Genomic DNA, 19,401 nt, shown 5'->3' with positions numbered 1-19,401 from the left:
ACCATTTCATCAGAGGATACACAAGAATACTGCAACAACGCGATAAATGGATGCTAGTTTTCTAGAATATATACCATCTATGAAACAGTTCTTAATTTAACCAGGGAATTTTATTTCGAATGGTTTGTTAACATTTTATTGTTTCTGAAGTTGTTTTCCTGATGATAGTAATAACGAAGATTATGGTGTCGGTGTACTCTCGTATAAATATACATGGTAAGACCGGCAAGCTTTATTTACATCTTTATTTTAGGACGTTTACGATATATAATATGATTCATCGAATTTTTATCTTGCCATAAATGATAGTGCCAGTGACAGTATTTTGAATACTACTTCGTGTTAAAATATAAAGTGATTAGGTGTACTACCCAATATTATATTGTTGCTGACAGTTCCTGTGGCGCTATGCAACACTTTTTACACTGCTCGTAGTAAATGTACAATATTCCCAGCGCAGTATTGTCCAATCCAAATTAAGCATTTTCTTTTACTTCCATATAATATCTTGACGTTTCTAGAAACTAATGTGAATAAACATATTTGAATGAGCGCATATTTTCCCTTTACGTAATGTAATTTATGAGGTGTAATATATCTTCTTTTCATGTCATTAAGTGGAGTTAAGACATTGAATGTAAGCTGAGAGGTTCATAATGATTTTATATTATATGAAATTATCTTTTTTTTTTCTTCCGACTTGTCGGGTTCTTTTCAGATTTTCACTGGTCCATCCATAATTTGAACGGCTGTATGACATTATTTTACTATAAAAGAATTGAATATTGATTTAACCTGGGATCACTTAGACGCTCTTAAGCACTTTTCGAAATTACAAATTTGTCTGACCCAACTAGTTTCTGAGCATGCATAAGGATTAGAGATGTTCCGATTTTGAGTTTTGTCACATGTCCCCCCCAGTGTGACATGTATTTATACCACATACCTATTTTAACACGTAAAAAACAACAATTATTTTAATTTTATACCAAACATATATAAATATAATTTATTCGAAAATAATTTTTTCACTTTTAAAAATTGGTTAGCTCTCCTTTTGTATGAAAACAAACTTTGTGATGTGGAGGTCCCAGGTTCGACTCTCGGGGAATTTTCCTTGAAGAATAAAGGTTCCCTAGGTGTCTACAGTCTGGAAATTTGTAGGAATGCTAGTATGCCTATGAGTGAGCTGGGTTATTAATTAATCGGTCTTCAAATAAAATACAATACGTATATGAGGACTGTCGCTGGAAAGAGACCTGAACACATGTTCAAACGTCACATTGTTAACAAAGTAATCCATCTGGGAGCTCAACCAGAAAGCACAAAGAGATGCTAGAGTGTTGATGAATTAAAAAAAAAAGTATGTAGGCTACAGTCATGTTACAAAGAAAGACTAAAATGCTATCAAGTAAAATATAGCATTTCTTCAGGAAGAGCTCTTGTGAAGTCTTTCAATGAGAGAGTGAAATGGTTAGCTATGATATTACGCAAAGAGCTATTATTACAGTAAATTTAAGTGCACAGATTACTATAAACTTCTCTCAAAATCATGTTAAAAAAAAAAACTCATATGGATTTGCAAAATGTAGTTCAAATGTTTCACACTCAAGAGATGCGGCATTGTTGTAATGCAGGCCTACCATTGATGCAATTAGCAGTGCCACCTAACCATAAATATGCATAAATCAGTGTTATGTTCTTGATTCTGGAAGTGTCTTGCTTCATTATTTATAAAATCTTGGGATCCTAGACGTGCATTACTAGTATTTTCCATTCTCTCTCATTTTCTAAACACATTTTATTACCTACATTAGGATGTAGCATTGATAGAGTAGGTAAATAAAAAAAAAATACTTACCTTTTCATGATAGTTTCAGCCCCTTAAACTGTTATAAACTGACACCACAGGGCAGTGGAACAACTCAAATCTGGAAGGGGAGAAAGGAGACGAAATGGTAACTTTAATTGGTTTTTGGAATATCAAGAATGTAAAACTGTCACATTTTTATCTTTCAAATACAGTATGGTAAATGGAAGAGTGTTCTGTCTCCATAGCAGAGAACTATAGGGATGAAGCAGAGCTGGGCACCAAGAGCGAATTCTACTCTCTCAAGGGGAGCCATTTGACTTCTCTCCGACTCCTTTCTTCCCTACTGAACACTGCTCAGCTTTTGATGCCATGACGGATGAATATTAAGTGTCGCCATTTAGTTTTTGGAAAGATGCTGAATGTCATATTTCTGTTAAGGGTGAGATAATGATCTAATGCAAAATTTATCGCTGTTCTTACTGAAAAAAAGGAAAGGAGGACTGTATCCTTGTGATAATTCTCCATTTTATCAGTTTTGATAAGAACAACACTAAAGTGTAGTAATCTATTGAATTGGATAATGACATCACCCTGTAGGGTATGTACATGAACGACCACAAATATTCTCAGAAAATGCAGGCTCTAAATTTCTAAAATTTTATAAGGAAATGAACTCACAATTGGACAAAAATTACAAGGTACCACAACAAGATTGTTAGAACTTAAATATCTGATAAAGATATAAAAAACAGGTTACTAATAATATTTTTAAGAATTCACTGTTTACTTTAAATTAAATTTTCCAAAATTTGAACATTTTCACATATATTATTTCATAACTCCACAACCATTAGAGATAGAATTCTGAAATTTTGTACACTGATTTAACATGCATTTATGCAAAAGGTAGACTACAATAATGCCCATTTCTTTAAAAATAGAAAAATTAGGTCACAAATCATTATGTAAATTTTAATATATTTTTATAGAAGAAATAAAGAATTAATTGTATTAAAATAAAAAACTCTACATGTCTGAGAGTAGTCTACTTTACAGAAATAAGTGTTTATTACATGCAGGAAAAATATTAAAGGTGTCAGAGAGACCATAACAATGTTATGGTTACCAAATGATGTAACTGCAGAATTTTTTTGTTTTTTTTTTTTTTTTTCGTACTCTGATAAAACTGGTTTGAAAAATATTATTAGTAACCTTTTTTATACTTTTATCAGATATTAAGTTCTAATAAGTCTTGTTGTGGTACCTTGTAATTTTTTTCAATTGTGAGTTCATTTTCTTACAAAATTTTAGAAATGTAGAGCCTGCATTTTCTGACAATATTTGTGATTGTTAACGTGCATATACTGTACCCTTAAGAGAATTGTAACATTCATAGTTTTTCCTGTCTACCCTTCATATTTATTTATTGTTTTTTTAATTATTACATTGTTTTTTTTTTGCATACATTTTTGCTGGAGAGTGTTCACATACTAAATGAAAAGTCATGAACGAAGCTGGAAGCACCTTTTCATATTAATTTTATTACTGTAAGATTGTTTTTATAAGCCAGTGTGTGTATGTCTCATTCTTGCACTCTAGAGACCATACAAGAACATTAATAGGTCATATATTTGTGATAGGAATGGGTACAATAATTTAGTATGCCTGTGACAATAATTAAATATTAACATTATTCTTGTTACAGTCATAGGCCTAGCCTACTAATTTTATTAAGCAACATTAGATTCAGTTTGGTTAGACTTTAGTTATAATATATATTATTTAATGTACCGAAGTACATATATGATATTTCCATGCAGATATTCTGCGTTATCATACGATGAAAGAGTCCGACGCCGGGGTGGGTATCCGGTGTGGCTTAGTGGATAAAGCATCAGCACGTAGAGCTGAAAACCTGGGTTCAAATCCCGGCGCCGGAGAGAGTTTTTCTCCGTTCCATTACTCTTTCATCATATGATGACGCAGAATATCTGCATGGAAATATCATATGTACTTCGGTACATTAAATAATATATATGATATGCGTAAATCACTTCGTGATTTAAGACGGCGCTTATTCCGTCGGATCCCGGCCAACTAGTCACTCATAAAGAGTGCACCTCAGCACATGTGTGGACTTCAGTGCTACGTTCATAGACATCTATGATGTAGTGCAGAGGGCGGCCACTAGAGGGAACCCAAGAGTTGGAACTTAAACTGAGACAATTCTGTCCGACGCCGGGGTGGGTATCCGGTGTGGCTTAGTGGATAAAGCGTCAGCACGTAGAGCTGAAAACCCGGGTTCAAATCCCGGCGCCGGAGAGAGTTTTTCTCCATTCCATTGCTCTTTCATCGTATGATGACGCAGAATATCTGCATGGAAATATCATATGTACTTCGGTACATTAAATAATATATATGATATGCGTATTCCGTCGGATCCCGGCCAACTAGTCACTCATAACGAGTGCACCTCAGCATATGTGTGGACTTCAGTCCTACGTTCATAGACATCTATGACGTAGTGCAGAGGGCGGCCACTAGAGGGAACCCAAGAGTTGGAACTTAATCTGAGACGATTCTGTCTGATGCCGGGGTGGATATCCAGTGTGGCTTAGTGGATAAAGCATCAGCACGTAGAGCTGAAAACCCGGGTTCAAATCCCGGCGCCGGAGAGAGTTTTTCTCCGTTCCATTGCTCTTTCATCGTATGATGACGCAGAATATCTGCATGGAAATATCATATGTACTTCGGTACATTAAATAATATATATGATATGCGTATTCCGTCGGATCCCGGCCAACTAGTCACTCATAACGAGTGCACCTCAGCACATGTGTGGACTTCAGTCCTACGTTCATAGACATCTATGATGTAGTGCAGAGGGCGGCCACTAGAGGGAACCCAAGAGTTGGAACTTAAACTGAGACAATTCTGTCCGATGCCGGGGTGGGTATCCGGTGTGGCTTAGTGGATAAAGCGTCAGCACATAGAGCTGAAAACCCGGGTTCAAATCCCGGCACCGGAGAGAGTTTTTCTCCGTTCCATTGCTCTTTCATCGTATGATGACGCAGAATATCTGCATGGAAATATCATATGTACTTCGGTACATTAAATAATATATATGATATGCGTATTCCGTCGGATCCCGGCCAACTAGTCACTCATAACGAGTGCACCTCAGCACATGTGTGGACTTCAGTCCTACGTTCATAGACATCTATGACGTAGTGCAGAGGGCAGCCACTAGAGGGAACCCAAGAGCTGGAACTTAATTTGAGACGATTCTGTCTGATGCCGGGGTGGGTATCCAGTGTGGCTTAGTGGATAAAGCGTCAGCACGTAGAGCTGAAAACCCGGGTTCAAATCCCGGCGCCGGAGAGAGTTTTTCTCCGTTCCATTACTCTTTCATCGTATGATGACGCAGAATATCTGCATGGAAATATCATATGTACTTCGGTACATTAAATAATATATATGATATGCGTATTCCGTCGGATCCCGGCCAACTAGTCACTCATAACGAGTGCACCTCAGCACATGTGTGGACTTCAGTCCTACGTTCATAGACATCTATGACGTAGTGCAGAGGGCAGCCACTAGAGGGAACCCAAGAGTTGGAACTTAATCTGAGACGATTCTGTCTGATGCCGGGGTGGATATCCAGTGTGGCTTAGTGGATAAAGCATCAGCACGTAGAGCTGAAAACCCGGGTTCAAATCCTGGCGCCGGAGAGAGTTTTTCTCCGTTCCATTACTCTTTCATCGTTTAGTTATAATGCTTACCAACCTGTTCTTATTTATATGAATGTTGTCCTTCACATACTTCCATTTCAATTTTCCACGTCACTAATTCTGCACATTGTAAACATGTATCAGTGGCTCTGTGAGAGGGCGGAACTGAAGTGAAAAATTATTCTGAGATGTGTGCTATCTCACTTCTGAATAGCGTCTGTGATTTAAGAGAGACACGTTTGTCAAATGGAACACTATTTCTTTCTATAGAAATTTAAATTTTGGTGAGATTGTAGAAACTGTCCTCTGCTGTGACTCCAGTAATAACGTTAGTGGTTACAAATTCAGCAGATCTGTGTTCATTTTCTAGCCAGGAACTTTATCTCTCGCTCACAAAGATTTGTCTTGTGTTTATTCTTGTTTTCTTAAGCGAGAGTTTTGTGATGTGATGACCACGTGACCAAAAACTCCCTGTGCCCATAGATTTAGTGTTGATTCAGAATCTTCAGTGAGGACAGAAAGGACCTGGAGGCCCAAACATTGAAAATAAAAAAAAATATATATATATATATATATATATATATATATATATATATATATATATATATTAATTTTGTTGGTGAAACTAGCGTTGAGATAGTTCTGATGATTTCGGGAGTGAAAATCGTTGAATTTATATGGGATTTCTTTTGTGAAGTTGCAGTTTTTCGTATATGCAAGGCATAACAAAAGTCTAAACCAGTGGTCGTCAGCACTCGCTGAAATGTGCAATGGGTACGCGGTGCTGTCCCATGTGCCCTGTCGTGCAACAGGGAGAGATAGAGAGCATACCCGCTAGCAGCTACGAGAGCACTATAGTGCACTGCGTTTTCCGCGGGTAAGAGAGGCTAGCCCCAGCGTGCTCTGTGCTGACGACTCCTGATCTAAACTAACCAAACTTAAGGTACGATCACACGTCGCTACTTTTGCAGCGCTGCAGTACAAAAAACTGCGCAACTCTTTTACTGCGACGTGTGAACAATGGTGCAACCTGAAAAGTAGCGGCTGCCGAACCTACTGCCCGCTACTTTTCCATGCTGTGCGCAGCTTAAAAGTAGCGACGTGTGAACAGGGTTCTCAGGGTTGCAGCCGCAGCATTTTTGATATCGGTTTTGTTGAAACTTTTGCTGTGGTTGCAACCAGTGTTACCACCCAAATGTGCCAATGATACTTTTATCGTTTGGATATATTTTAATGTTAAATGTGATGAAAATAAATTATTTGTAACAGTTATTAAATATACAACACAGTCTGAGCATAATTGCTGACGATATAATTCATTTTTAAAATTTTCCGTAACGTAGTTCCAAACAGGAGGGTTGCCAACACTGATTACGTGAATATACTGTTGGTTATCATTTAAGTATATAGGCGTTTTTAAAAGCTTTATATTAAAAATAATGTCAATTTCTGAATACTAGATACGACAGAAAAGCAAATAATAGATAAGGAAGCTTTCGCATGAGTTTCTTAACAATGCGAGCATAACCACAAAATGTATACTGAGAAGTCAACACGCAGATGGAAACCTGCAGCATGACTGCAGCTGCAAAAGTAGCGCCTTGTGTGTGAACAGACTCGCAACTTCCAGTTGCAACTTTTGCAGCACTCGAGTTGTGCAGCACGAAAAGAAGCGTGCAGCGCGCTACTTTTGGCTTACGTGTGAACACGACACGCAACTTTTGCAGCTGCAGTATAAAAGTTGCGCTGCAAAAGTAGCGATGTGTGACCGTACCTTTAACCTGTCACAGATTCGTATATGCAAGGTGTATAAGGAGAGTACGAAGGAAACTACCTCAGCGCCAGTTTAGCCATTTTGTTTCTTGTTTACAGTACAATTGTCTATATTATTATTATTATTATTGTTGTTGTTGTTATTTTTTCCAGGATTGAGATTCTAATTGAACTGCAGAAAACTGTGTGAAATTAAAAAGGCATGATCAGTGAAGAAAGTTGGAAAAGGGTATCTTCTAAACCTGAAGATCTGAATTGTGAAGATGATCCTTCCGAATTACTTTCGGCTGACGTAGATCCAGATAACTGTAATAACGGTAGTATTGAAGTAAAGGCACAGAATACCCCAAAATCATACCCGAAAGCTCTATCATGTAAACAAGAACTGAGATGCAAACGTAAACAATGCACTGGTACTTCTTTGGATACCAATATAGAGTGTAACTCAGACAATGCTGTCATGAATGATGATGATTCTTTGAAAAAGGATATGCCAGTTGAGTCAAATACTGGTAGTTCAGAAGATGACTGCGACATCAGTGAATCACCAATCAATGTTGAACCACAAGAGCAGGATGGCGGACCTGATGATGACGAAATGTTTGTAGTTTCCGCACTTTCACCCTGCAGCGACGATAACATTGTGCTCCAAAATGAAGACACTGAGAGAGACGAACAACAGAACTCAAATGGGAAATCTGATGACAGTGAATCATTTGTGGTTAGTTTAGATCCAACTGGACTGTTGCCTGATAGCTGCAACAATGTTAATGGAACAAGAGAAGGGAATGTGTATCCGTGCAAAAAATGTGACAGGACTTTTCCTCTGGAGCAACTGCTGATTCTACATGAACGCAACCATTCCAGGGAAAGGAAATTTAAATGTGCTAAGTGCAGCAAGACCTTTTATACCAATGGTGATCTGCATAAACATGAAACAGTTCATTGGGATGACAAGCCATTTTCTTGTGTAGCATGCGGAAAAACTTTTGCTCGGAAGAATTTACTGACACGGCACGAGAATGTGCATAGAGATAAAAAGAGAGTTTCCTGCAGTTATTGTTCGAAATTGTTCTTGTCATTGGTTGAGCTAGCTGAACACGAAAAAGGCCACAAACGGACTAGACGGTTTCAATGCAGACTGTGTAATCAGAAGTTTGCAGCTAAACATTCCTTGTCGAGGCATGAGAGTCGTCATCAAGGGAACGACCTCAAGTATTCGTGTGATTACTGCCGAGAAATGTTTTCTACTCATGCAAAACTTTCACGGCATCTGGTAACACATGCAGGCAGCAAGCCTTTTCCATGTAAAGTATGCACAAAGGCTTTTTCTCTGAGTCATCATCTTACACGGCATATGAGAAGTCATTCTGCAGAGAAATTGTTTGGTTGTACTCATTGCTCCAAATCATTCTCACGCCGAGAGTCCCTCGAGATCCATATTCGTAGCCATACAGGTGAACGACCGTATCCTTGCAAAGTATGTGGCAAGTGCTTTCAATCTAACACTCAGCGAACCCGACATCTTAAGATTCATATAGAAAGACCATTTCTATGTTTTGTTTGTAAGAAAGCATTTCTAACAGAATTAGAACTTGAGAAACATTCTTGTTCATTGAAGTTACTCGCAGCAGAGACACCCCTTAGCAAACTATTTCTCTGTACAATGTGCAAGAATCCATTTGCTACGACTTCAGAACTAGAAGCTCATAAATGCAACCGAATGAAACCCGCTGCAGTGACGAATTCACGCACGGAGGACAGGCCTTTTCTTTGTGCTTCATGTAAAGAGACTTTCGTCTCAGAGTCTGATTTTGACAGTCATTCCTGCACTCCTAAATCTGTGACATTGCTTACAGTGTTGCATGTTGGCAAACCTTTTATATGTCCTCACTGCAAGGAGTCATACAGTACTGAAGAAGAGCTGGAAAGACATGCTCTTACTCATAAATCAGTTGCTGTAATGGCAGTAGTAAATTCTAACAGACCTTTCCTTTGTGCAGACTGTAAACAGGATTTTGCTACAAAATCTGAACTTGAGGTACATATTTTAACACATAAGTCAGCCGCAATGATGGCAATGGTGCATACTGATAAACCATTTTTGTGCGTTGAATGTAAGAAAGCTTTTGCTACAAAACCAGAACTTGAGGTGCACTTTTGCAATTATAAATTGGATACTGTCAGTAAAGAATCTGAAATTACTTGAAATAATTGCAACAGATTAATTTTATGAAATGCCTCCCGTTATGAATGGGAATCAAAATTATGTCCTAGAACCCTGCAAAAGTATAAGAATTCTTAACTATCTTTACATGAAGCACTGATACTCTTAATCCATTGACTTAAGCATCTGTAACAATGACAACTTATATAGTTGAAAATCATCACAGCCAATTTATTGTAGTCTCTGAGCTATTAAGAATTGGCATGAATTAAAATCATAAAAAAGAATGTAATATAATCGAGTTGATAATCATTATGTTAAAAAAAATTCAAGGTCATTGAATTACTTGTGATGAATATAACTTTATTTAAACTTGCTAGTCGCTTTAAGTGTTTCTTCTCAGTTAAGTTAGGAGATGCAGAATCTGTATTTTACATCCATGCCAAAGGCCATATGTGATAGAACTGTGTAAATACACAAATTGTATTGATTATGACACGAAATTTTTGCATTAATTTAAAAATGCCAACAGGAGCAAAGTATAGGCAGAAAATCTCGTTATAATGAAGATATGTGATGCTGGTACTCTCTTCATGAATTTTAGTGATATGAACTCTTTGACATAAGTGTAGCTCATTTTTGCAATAATCACACAATTTCATAATTTATAGTATTGGGTACTGTTACCTGTAACAGGCACTGCTGTCTCTTTTCGGAAATTATATTAAAATAAATACAGTATAACCTCGTTAATACGCTCATCCAGGGACTGTGGTCTTAAAGCGTTACAAGCAGGACAGTGCTATAGACGGGAAATGATTTATGAAATGGGAAAAACAATTTAGACATCACTTGATAGGGAACATATATTTTACGTTGTTAAATGTTATGTTTTATTTAACGACGCTCGCAACTGCAGAGGTTATATCAGTGTCGCCGGATGTGCCAGAATTTTGTCCCGCAGGAGTTCTTTTACATGCCAGTATATCTACTGAAATGAGCCTGTCGCATTTAAGCACACTTAAATGCCATCGACCTGGCCCGGGATCGAACCCGCAACCTTGGGCATAGAAGGCCAGTGCTATACCAACTCGCCAACCAGACGTTGTTGTTGTTTTCTAATGCCAGCGTTTGACAAAGTAATTTTGACCTCTTGCACTCCAATATTTTTCAAAGATATTGTCATGGTCAGCCACTGAAGCACAGATTTTGAGGTAAATATATTTTATTGTGCATTAGTTACAGTGCGAAATCCAAATATGAGCTCATTTGATATTAAAAAAATTTTGATTGTTCGTTTGTTGTGTGTTTGTATTGCTATTTTTTTAGTGGGTTATTTTACGAAGCTGCATTAACATCTCAGGTTATTGTACTACTTTATGAACGGTAACATTTTCTATGTAGTTCAAGTAACTATAGAAACTTCACTTGATACACCACTAGGAGCAACACTTATGTAATTTTTCACCTATAGACAAGAGTTTCCACTTTGCCATTTTGCACCATCAAACTTAAGGCTGGTTCACAATAAACCGGGAACAGAAACGACAAGAACGAAAATATTGCTAAAATAAATGTATTTAACATTATTTCCGTTCTCGTTCTCGTTGTCGCTTCTGTTCCCGGTTTATTGTGAACCAGCCTTAACTGCACACTCCACAGAATTTAAAGGTTGACTAAATTTTACAGAAATTACAGGAATGTATTGGCAGGAAGACTTTTGAGTGTTAAAATCCTTTCATATAAAGGAAAATACCAATAAGGGCAACTTCCGACAGTGCTGACCAGAGGGTTTTTTCAGGTAGAGGGTGAAATGACCCTCAGTACAGTCACAGCAAGATATTTCTTCACTATGCTTTTAAAACATTATAAGTTTCGCAAATTATACAGAAATTTTTTAGTCATTTTCGATCCGAGAAAGCATTATAAACGAGAATCATTACAAGAGGGTAAAATTATGCATGATTAAATATGAAATGTCCAGGGACCATATAAAAAGAGCATAATGAACGGGACAGCGTTATGAGCGGAAGTGTATTAACGAGATTTTACTGTTATATCATTAGGGTATTATTTTTGAAACAAAAATTACACTGCTACTGTCACAGAAGAAAGTGAATGAAGAATCTTTTCATTAATGATAAACATGTAGGAAGTGACATATTCAAACTATTCTCGGATTCATAAATATCTACTGTTATCAATAGGCAGTGTACAGTACGATTATTTAGTCCTAACAGTCGCCGGGCAAGTCCATTTAGTTACGTGAAGGGGTGTTTGTGTTATTCACTCACTTGCCTTCGAAGTGATCGGATGTCATGCGTGCGGTAGAGCATATGTTTCTAGTACAATTAAGCTGTACTGCATTCCTTTACCGACCACTCGCCCTTATCTCTACTCCGGAATTCTACCCACTCCTCCTATTACTTCCCCTCTTTCGCGTCACTGAGCTGTCAGGACTAAATAATCGGTCTGTACACATTCTCAATTAAAAAAATAATAAAATTAACTCTGCTCTCTAACCACAATGAGTAACTTTTATGTAACTTAATTTTATATTGCACACAGCACTGTATATGGCATTTCATATGTTGATATGCTGGCTTTTAATGGGTTAACACAATGCTATTAATATGAAATAAGTATAAAATGTTCTAGTCAAAATATGGATTGCTATATCAGTAATACCTAATTTTAACAGCAGATGCACAGAAATAATTAGAAACTACACAATTTTCATCGTACAATATCTTATAGAGGTCAAATTTTGTAGAAGAACATGAATCCATATCAGTCTGTAACAGCATCACAAACACTGATTATGAAGCAAGTCTTAAAAGGCCCAGTTGCAGAAACGCAAGTCAAATCAATCCCTGGTCGCCAATCAAGTGGGCGGTGACTAGGAAAACAAGTGAATGCTCTGCTGTTTAGTTGCTTTTTGTACAAAGGAAACAGGCGGATTCTATTTGTATATAGACTACAATATAGTGAAAAAAATGAAGCAAACAAAAAACGTGAGGGGGTTTCTGTTGTGGGATTTGCTAGAGGAGTCGACAAGAAATTGGAACAAGCATAGCCTCCATAGCCCACAAGAATTCCATTTCCCATCTTTCTGTTTACAAATTGAGCTCGTAACACAATCATTAAAAATAATGTGTTGTCATGTGTAGAACCCTGCCAACGGGCTACAACATTCCAGAATTTCAATGATGGTGTAGACTACATATTGTCTGTACATTCACAGAAAATAAACCTTATCTATTTCGATAAAGTTCCATATCATTTCAATCAATTACTCTTGGAAATCCTGACGTGGCTGAAAATTCTCTCTGGATTTCAAATCATTTCCTGTCTGAGGTTGGGGGATTTATGACACCCTGCGATAACAAAGCAATTTCATGCATAACATTCCTAACTACTCGGCAAATAGTTGATTTGTGGACCCTAACAAGATCACCCAAGACCGTCTGAAAAATTCCAATAGCATAAAATCTCAGCGTTATTAGAACTTAGTTCATAGGAGAAAGTGGAAGGTTTCGATTTTATCTGTCTCCATATATTTGTTTCAATTTTTGAAAGTAACAAAAAACACGAATCCTTACTTAACCTAAATCTTTGCTCAAATTCTCTGTCATTATACATACAAACAATTCATGTCTATCACGGAAATGCCTTCTTCTTAATAATATTTCCTTAATTCTAAAATTTCTTCATCAGAATTTTTTTTTAAATTTTATTTAAATTTAAATATACAGAATAAAGAAATATAATTACAAAACAAACAAAGAGAAATATAAATAAAATAATACAAGCAATATAAAAAGAAGATACAGTAGTATTAACAAAATTTGAGACCGAATGAGCAGCGCTCGTGCTCGGTCACAGTTCAGATATAATATTAAAATAAAAAATAATAATAATAATAATATAAATAAATAAGTAAAATAAAATAGGAACTAAAATATAATTACAGCGGCAATGGAATTATATAATATAATATTAACACTAGAGAAGAATAATATCACACGTGAAAAGTAGGACTAATATATATTTCAAAAGAATCCATTATGTCGAAAACAATATTATTACGCTATAACCATTTACTATATAAATTGCAGTAACTATAAAGAGAACAACATAAATAATTGATCACTTAACCAGCAAAAATCTGTTGATCAAACCTGATGGAAGACTGATCTCCGATCAAATACTGATTGTTATTTATGCAACAGAAATAGAACTGATGGCCAATCAAACCCTCCTTGATCGCCAATCATATTTTGATCGGTGTTTCTGCAACCGGGCCTAAAACTTGCTTATTTCAGCATTTAAAATTTCTTGCGTGTTTCTAACATAACCTGTTATAATATATGGTTTTATAAAATAGAATTGTTACAATTTCTGTTAATATGTTGTGAGATTTTTAAGTCTTGTTTTGTATAAGTTCCTGAAATATATTTGATTAGTCATATGTCCTTCATAAAGAAATGAAAAGTACAGTATCATGAAAGGAAGTATAGTTGTTAAATGTAGTTGATTTTATATATTTTTAAATCTTGAGGTTTTAAGAGGTATAGAAGATTGTTGGATGAATCAAAGTGCCTAGGCATATACTGCTCCAAGTGCCAGATGTGCGATTTCACAATTCATGTTAAAAATTAAAATATATTATTTTGCGTGTTTAAAGTTTGGCACTTGCTGATGTGAAGTCCTTGTTTGGCCAGTCATTACTGAAGCTGTAAAAAGTAAACATATAATTATTCTGTGTTCGCGTAGGCTTCTGCGGCTGGTGTACATGGTGTGTGGATAAGCTTCAGGGCTTCTACTGCGTTGTCTTGGTGTTGGTGGCCGACGTTTCGACCGCTGTGTTGTGGTCATCTTCAGAGCAGTTGTTGGATAAGGAAATAATCGTATAGCTCGTATATATATATATATATACAGTGAAACCTGTTCAAATCAGAACCTGAATAATCCGGAATCCTGTCTATTTCGGAACAATTTATTGGTCCTGGCGAAATTTGTATGTATTATGTGTAATTTTCCCTGAATAAAACGGAAACTGTCCAACGCGGAAACGGAAACTGTCTGCTACTGTCCAAAACGGAAACAATATTTTGGACATACTATATTTTGTAACTATATTTTGAAACATTGTGTAATTTCAAGGAATATACGAAATATGTAGGTCACTAAGATAAAAACAAGTTTTCTTTGCAAAATTCTAGAGGGTACGAGGGTGTGTTGGCCTTTCGGTCATAAATTTTATTACACTGTTGACTAGGCAGACGAGTCCCTTCAAAGATTTTCAATGCTTCACACCCGTATACTGTCGTAGCTAAACAGAGCGCAAGTGTAGTGATTTCCAGGTAAAAAAAAAAGTTGCATAAAATTTGGCATTAACATTAAGTGATGAAGTAAAAGTTATCGAGACAAAGGAAAATTAGAAACAAAGTCTATGTGAAATAATATTGAAGTACAGTTGTGGAAAACTCAGGCGTGACACTTTAAAAAATAAAGATCATAATGAGTTAGTGGCATGCGGCCAATATTGGTGACACAAAAGGAACCAGAAAGCAACTGTTTATGTGAAAATAAATGAACTGTTGTGGGAGTGGGTTCTTCATGACCTTTCAAAGAAATTAAGTAAACCAGAATTCAAGGCTTCTAATAAATGGCTCCTAGTCCAATTAATTAATAATGTGCAGTGATGTACAATACAGTATTAGAGTATAGTGCTGGATATTAAATATAATGAGATTAGTAAACTTTAGTAATGTTTAATGACTAATGAGTGAGTTACGATACTATTTATACAAAAAATGAGATTTTAATCAAGATGATTCACCAACGTAATGAGCGACAGAAAGCTGATTTAATGTGATGAGTGTTAAATGGAATATTTTGTAATTCTTGCAGCTTGCGGCATGCCATTTTGTTTTTCATGTATACGAATGACAAAATATTCCATTTTAATGTCACACCTGAATAATACGGAAACCTGTCCACAACGGAAAAACAATTAGGACCATGTCACTTCCGTCTTGAACAGGTTTCACTGTAGTAGTCTCGATGGGGGGAGTACTTGCGGTGATAGGTCGTAGGTTCTCCTTCTGGCATCTGATTGGTCCTACGTTGTCCAATCCGGTTGAGGTCTGTATCAAGGGGAGTATTCATATTAAATACCATACCATATTAAATTAAGACCAGAAGCACACGAAGAAGATCCTGAACTTATGAACATGAAACAGAAGGCCTTTCTCCCATACATAGAAGGAACCACAGACAGAATTGGGGAATTACTGAGGAAATTGAATATCAAGACGGTATACAACGCCCCACACAAGATTTCCCACTCATTAGTCAAAATCAAACATAAACTTTCATACCTCCAATCAGCCGGAATATACAGTGTGTCCACCATGAACCTGACACATTTCATTTGGCTGCCAAAAATCAATGAATGGAAATAAGTTGGTAACATGCATTGCAATATGTAGAGAAACTGTGAAAATTTCGTTGGCTATTTTTAAAAACCCGCGCGAGAGGTTGTAAGTGGCGCTGCGGTAGCTAAGTCAAAATGGCGACAGCGCAAGATCGAGCACAAGCGATCTGGTGGTATGCTGAAACAAATTCGGTGATTCAAGTGCAACGCAACTTTCGGCGCGTGTTCCAGAAGGACCCACCATCACGGAACACCATTAAGACATGGACAGTTACGCGCAATATCTACCTCAACATGTTGGATCAATTTGTTGTGCCTCAGTTAATGCATTTGCAGCTGAACGTCATCTTTCAACAGGATGACGCCCCACCACATTGGAGCCTGATCGTTCGAGAATTTCTCGACACACAATTTCCCGGTAGCTGGATTGGGCATGATGGACCGACAAGATGGCCACCTCGATCACCGGATATTACCCCTCTAGACTTTTTCTTGTGGGGATATGTCAAGAACAAAGTGTATACAGGCCACAAAATTCGTGATGTTCAACAGCTACGTGGCCGCATAAGAGATGCCGTCAATTCCATTACGCCCAAGATGCTTCAGAAGACCTGGCAGGAAATTGAATTCAGGTTAGATGTTCTTCGTGCAACGAGAGGATCTCATGTTGAGGTGTACGGATTTTTTTAATAAAACTTGGTGAGTTACTCTTGATATTGCATGCATTCTTTTCTTTTTACCCCAAGCAGTATGAATTATACAGCAATTTCAAATGTGTCAGGTTCATGGTGGACACCCTGTATATGATCTCTTGCTCCTGCGGTTTAAAATACACAGGCCAAACTGGACATACGGTGGAAGATAGAAGGAAGGAACACATCCGACTCTGCAAATATGGACCATACGAAAAATCAGCAATAGCCTTACACTCAGCAGATTCAGGCCACGCCATCGAATTCGACAACATCAGGATAATAGATAAAGAAGACAACTTATACAGAAGACTGGTTAAAGAAGCCTTCCACATCAAACAACATCCCAACAACATCAACAAGGACGAGGGGTTACAACTCAGCAACTCATGGGGAAGTCTATTCCAAGATCATACTCAGGAACGAGAAACCAGGTCTCCACATGTATGGGGCCCCCCCTTTCATCCAGACATCGGGCATGGTATCAAGGTCACTCTTTCGGACCTTATGAGGGCCAGTATTTAATATGAATAGTCCGCTTCATACAGACCTCAACCGGATTGGACAACGTAGGACCAATCAGATGCCAGAAGGAGAACCTACGAACAATCACCGCAAGGACTCCCCCCATCGAGACTACTACTATATATATATATATATATATATACGAGCTGGCAGACTATTTCCTTATCCAACAACTGCTCTGAAGATGACCACAACACAGCGGTCGAAATGTCAGCCACCAACACCAAGACAACGCGGTAGAAGCCCTGAAGCTCATCCACAAATCATATAATTATTCTATCCGTATGTTCTTGCATCTTTATCTTTATACAGTATTTCGAATATCTCGATGCACACGTGATGCCATAGTTTTAATAAAGTATTGCTAAGAAAATATTGTTAGACTGGTCTTTGTATATAGGCGCTATCTAGGAATCTAGTCATAATAAATATAGTGATACATTGGGCTTTCTAATCTTTTAAGAAATTATTGGTACATTGTTATCTCTAGCTGTGAATGCAGGTTTTACTCAAGTTGGGTGGAAATGTGATCAACGTGCTTATTTGTAATATAAACTTTTTTCTTGCTTTGTAGGCAGCCAGGTTTCCTTTTTGATTAAACTTATATTAGAATATTAAAACTGTATCTAGATCTTGAAAGTGTATGTTGATGTGCCATTAGTCAAGGTGCTATTTATGTAAGGAATGGTCAATACATTTTGTGCACAATAAGTATTTTTCATATTTTTGTGTCATGATTTACTTGACCTTCCTATAAGAATGTGATATGAAAAGAATGTTGGTCTGTATTAAGTGATGTCAGATAAATGGTAATGGTTTAAAATAAAAATATTATATTTGATTCTGTTGAAATTTAAGTTACAAACCATGTCAGCTTTCCTATAAAGTACTTTGTGTATGTATGTGCCTGTTTTCTTCAGAAGTAAAGATTCCAATGCCTCAGGAATAAACTGCATAAAATGGTACAGTAGAACCCCGACTTTAGGCGACCTGATTTAACATCTTTTCGCAATTAAGGTTGAAATTTTAGTCCCAATTATGATTAATGCATTTTTATAGTCGATTTCACATTATTCTCTTTGGAGTGAAAATGGCAAGTTGTAGCCGATTTAAGTGAACACCATATTTTAACGTTTTGGTGGCTACTTCATTCACACACAACCCCCAGAATGTCTGGAGGACCACACCTGCTGTTGGTCGACGGGTCCATTGGACCTAGCTGGGAGATCTTGTTGATCACCAGCTTTCCCTCCTTAAGCCACTGGAGGACGATTTTAGTGCCATAGCAGGTCAGCACTGGGAACAGAAAAGTAGAAAGAGGAGGAAGGAAAGTGAAATGAACCCCTAGGCCTCAAATGCTCTAATGCCGTCGGGGTCGAAGAAAGTAAGAGTTCAGTCAGAGGACTGGATAGGAAAGGGTAAAGAGGGAATTAGATATTGAATAGAGGAAAATTATACCAAATTCAGTCATTAACTCATCAAGCTGACCAGTGCTAATTGATGAGTAGCCCCTCCCTTTAGTTCAGCTCGTAAAATTATGCTTACTAACAGCTGCACCACGGGAAGGTAGGGATGGGGCATTGGGTATTTGTCCAGGTTGGTTCCTTAAAGCCTTCAATGGGAAGGATTAATGGCTCTCCCCCCTGTATCCGACAGATATCCTTTTGCAGCCAATAGTCTCCAAACACACACCTTCATCTCATCAAATAACTAAAATGCTGTCTCAATTAATATCACTCAATAAAAGAATTGTATTCCAATGGATACCATCCCATTGTGGAATCCTGGGAAACGAGAATGCGGATGCTTTAGCAAAGAAGGGCAGCACTGCTACTTACAGACCTGTTACTAAATCTACGTATTACTCTGTGAAAAGATTTATTAAATCTACATACTTAGACTTCAACAAACAAAATCTGATAACACAATCTCAAGAGAAAAAATGGAACTCTCTGCATCATAATCCACAGTTAATTCCCGATTTACCACGAAAATCGTCTGTAGCTGCATTTAGATTGGCAAAAGGCCATGATTGTTTGGCCAAACACCTGCATAGAATTGGAATATATCAGTCCCCTAACTGCCCATTGTGCAACTCAAACCAAGAAATGGATTCGGAACACCTCAAAATCTGTGCTTCAGTGGCTGACCATGATGATATCTTTGAAAAATATTGGAGTGCAAGAGGTCAAATGACTTTATTGTCAAACGCCTGGCATTAGAAAGCAACAACATTATTCTCTTTGCTGTGAAGC

General features: G+C 37.2%; 1 protein-coding gene and 1 non-coding gene across 2 annotated transcripts; both read left to right on the top strand.

Annotated features, from left to right (window-relative positions):
• The first annotated feature begins 107 nt into the window (after positions 1 to 107).
• Positions 108 to 17,987, top strand: LOC138708803 (oocyte zinc finger protein XlCOF6-like). Its single transcript, XM_069838988.1, has 2 exons — positions 108 to 216; positions 7,474 to 17,987. The coding sequence occupies exon 2, from the start codon at positions 7,523 to 7,525 to the stop codon at positions 9,527 to 9,529; it is 2,007 nt and encodes a 668-aa protein (XP_069695089.1). The 5' UTR covers positions 108 to 216; positions 7,474 to 7,522; the 3' UTR covers positions 9,530 to 17,987.
• On the top strand, positions 4,770 to 4,841 carry TRNAY-AUA (transfer RNA tyrosine (anticodon AUA)). The gene has a single exon. It is a non-coding gene; the product is annotated as a tRNA-Tyr (tRNA).
• Positions 17,988 to 19,401: the final 1,414 nt, after the last annotated feature.

Source organism: Periplaneta americana, chromosome 11 (assembly GCF_040183065.1).
Source record: "Periplaneta americana isolate PAMFEO1 chromosome 11, P.americana_PAMFEO1_priV1, whole genome shotgun sequence".
Lineage (NCBI taxonomy): Eukaryota > Metazoa > Arthropoda > Insecta > Blattodea > Blattidae > Periplaneta > Periplaneta americana.
Note: the sequence above shows the minus strand (reverse complement) of the source record. Positions and strands in the feature narration are given on the sequence as shown.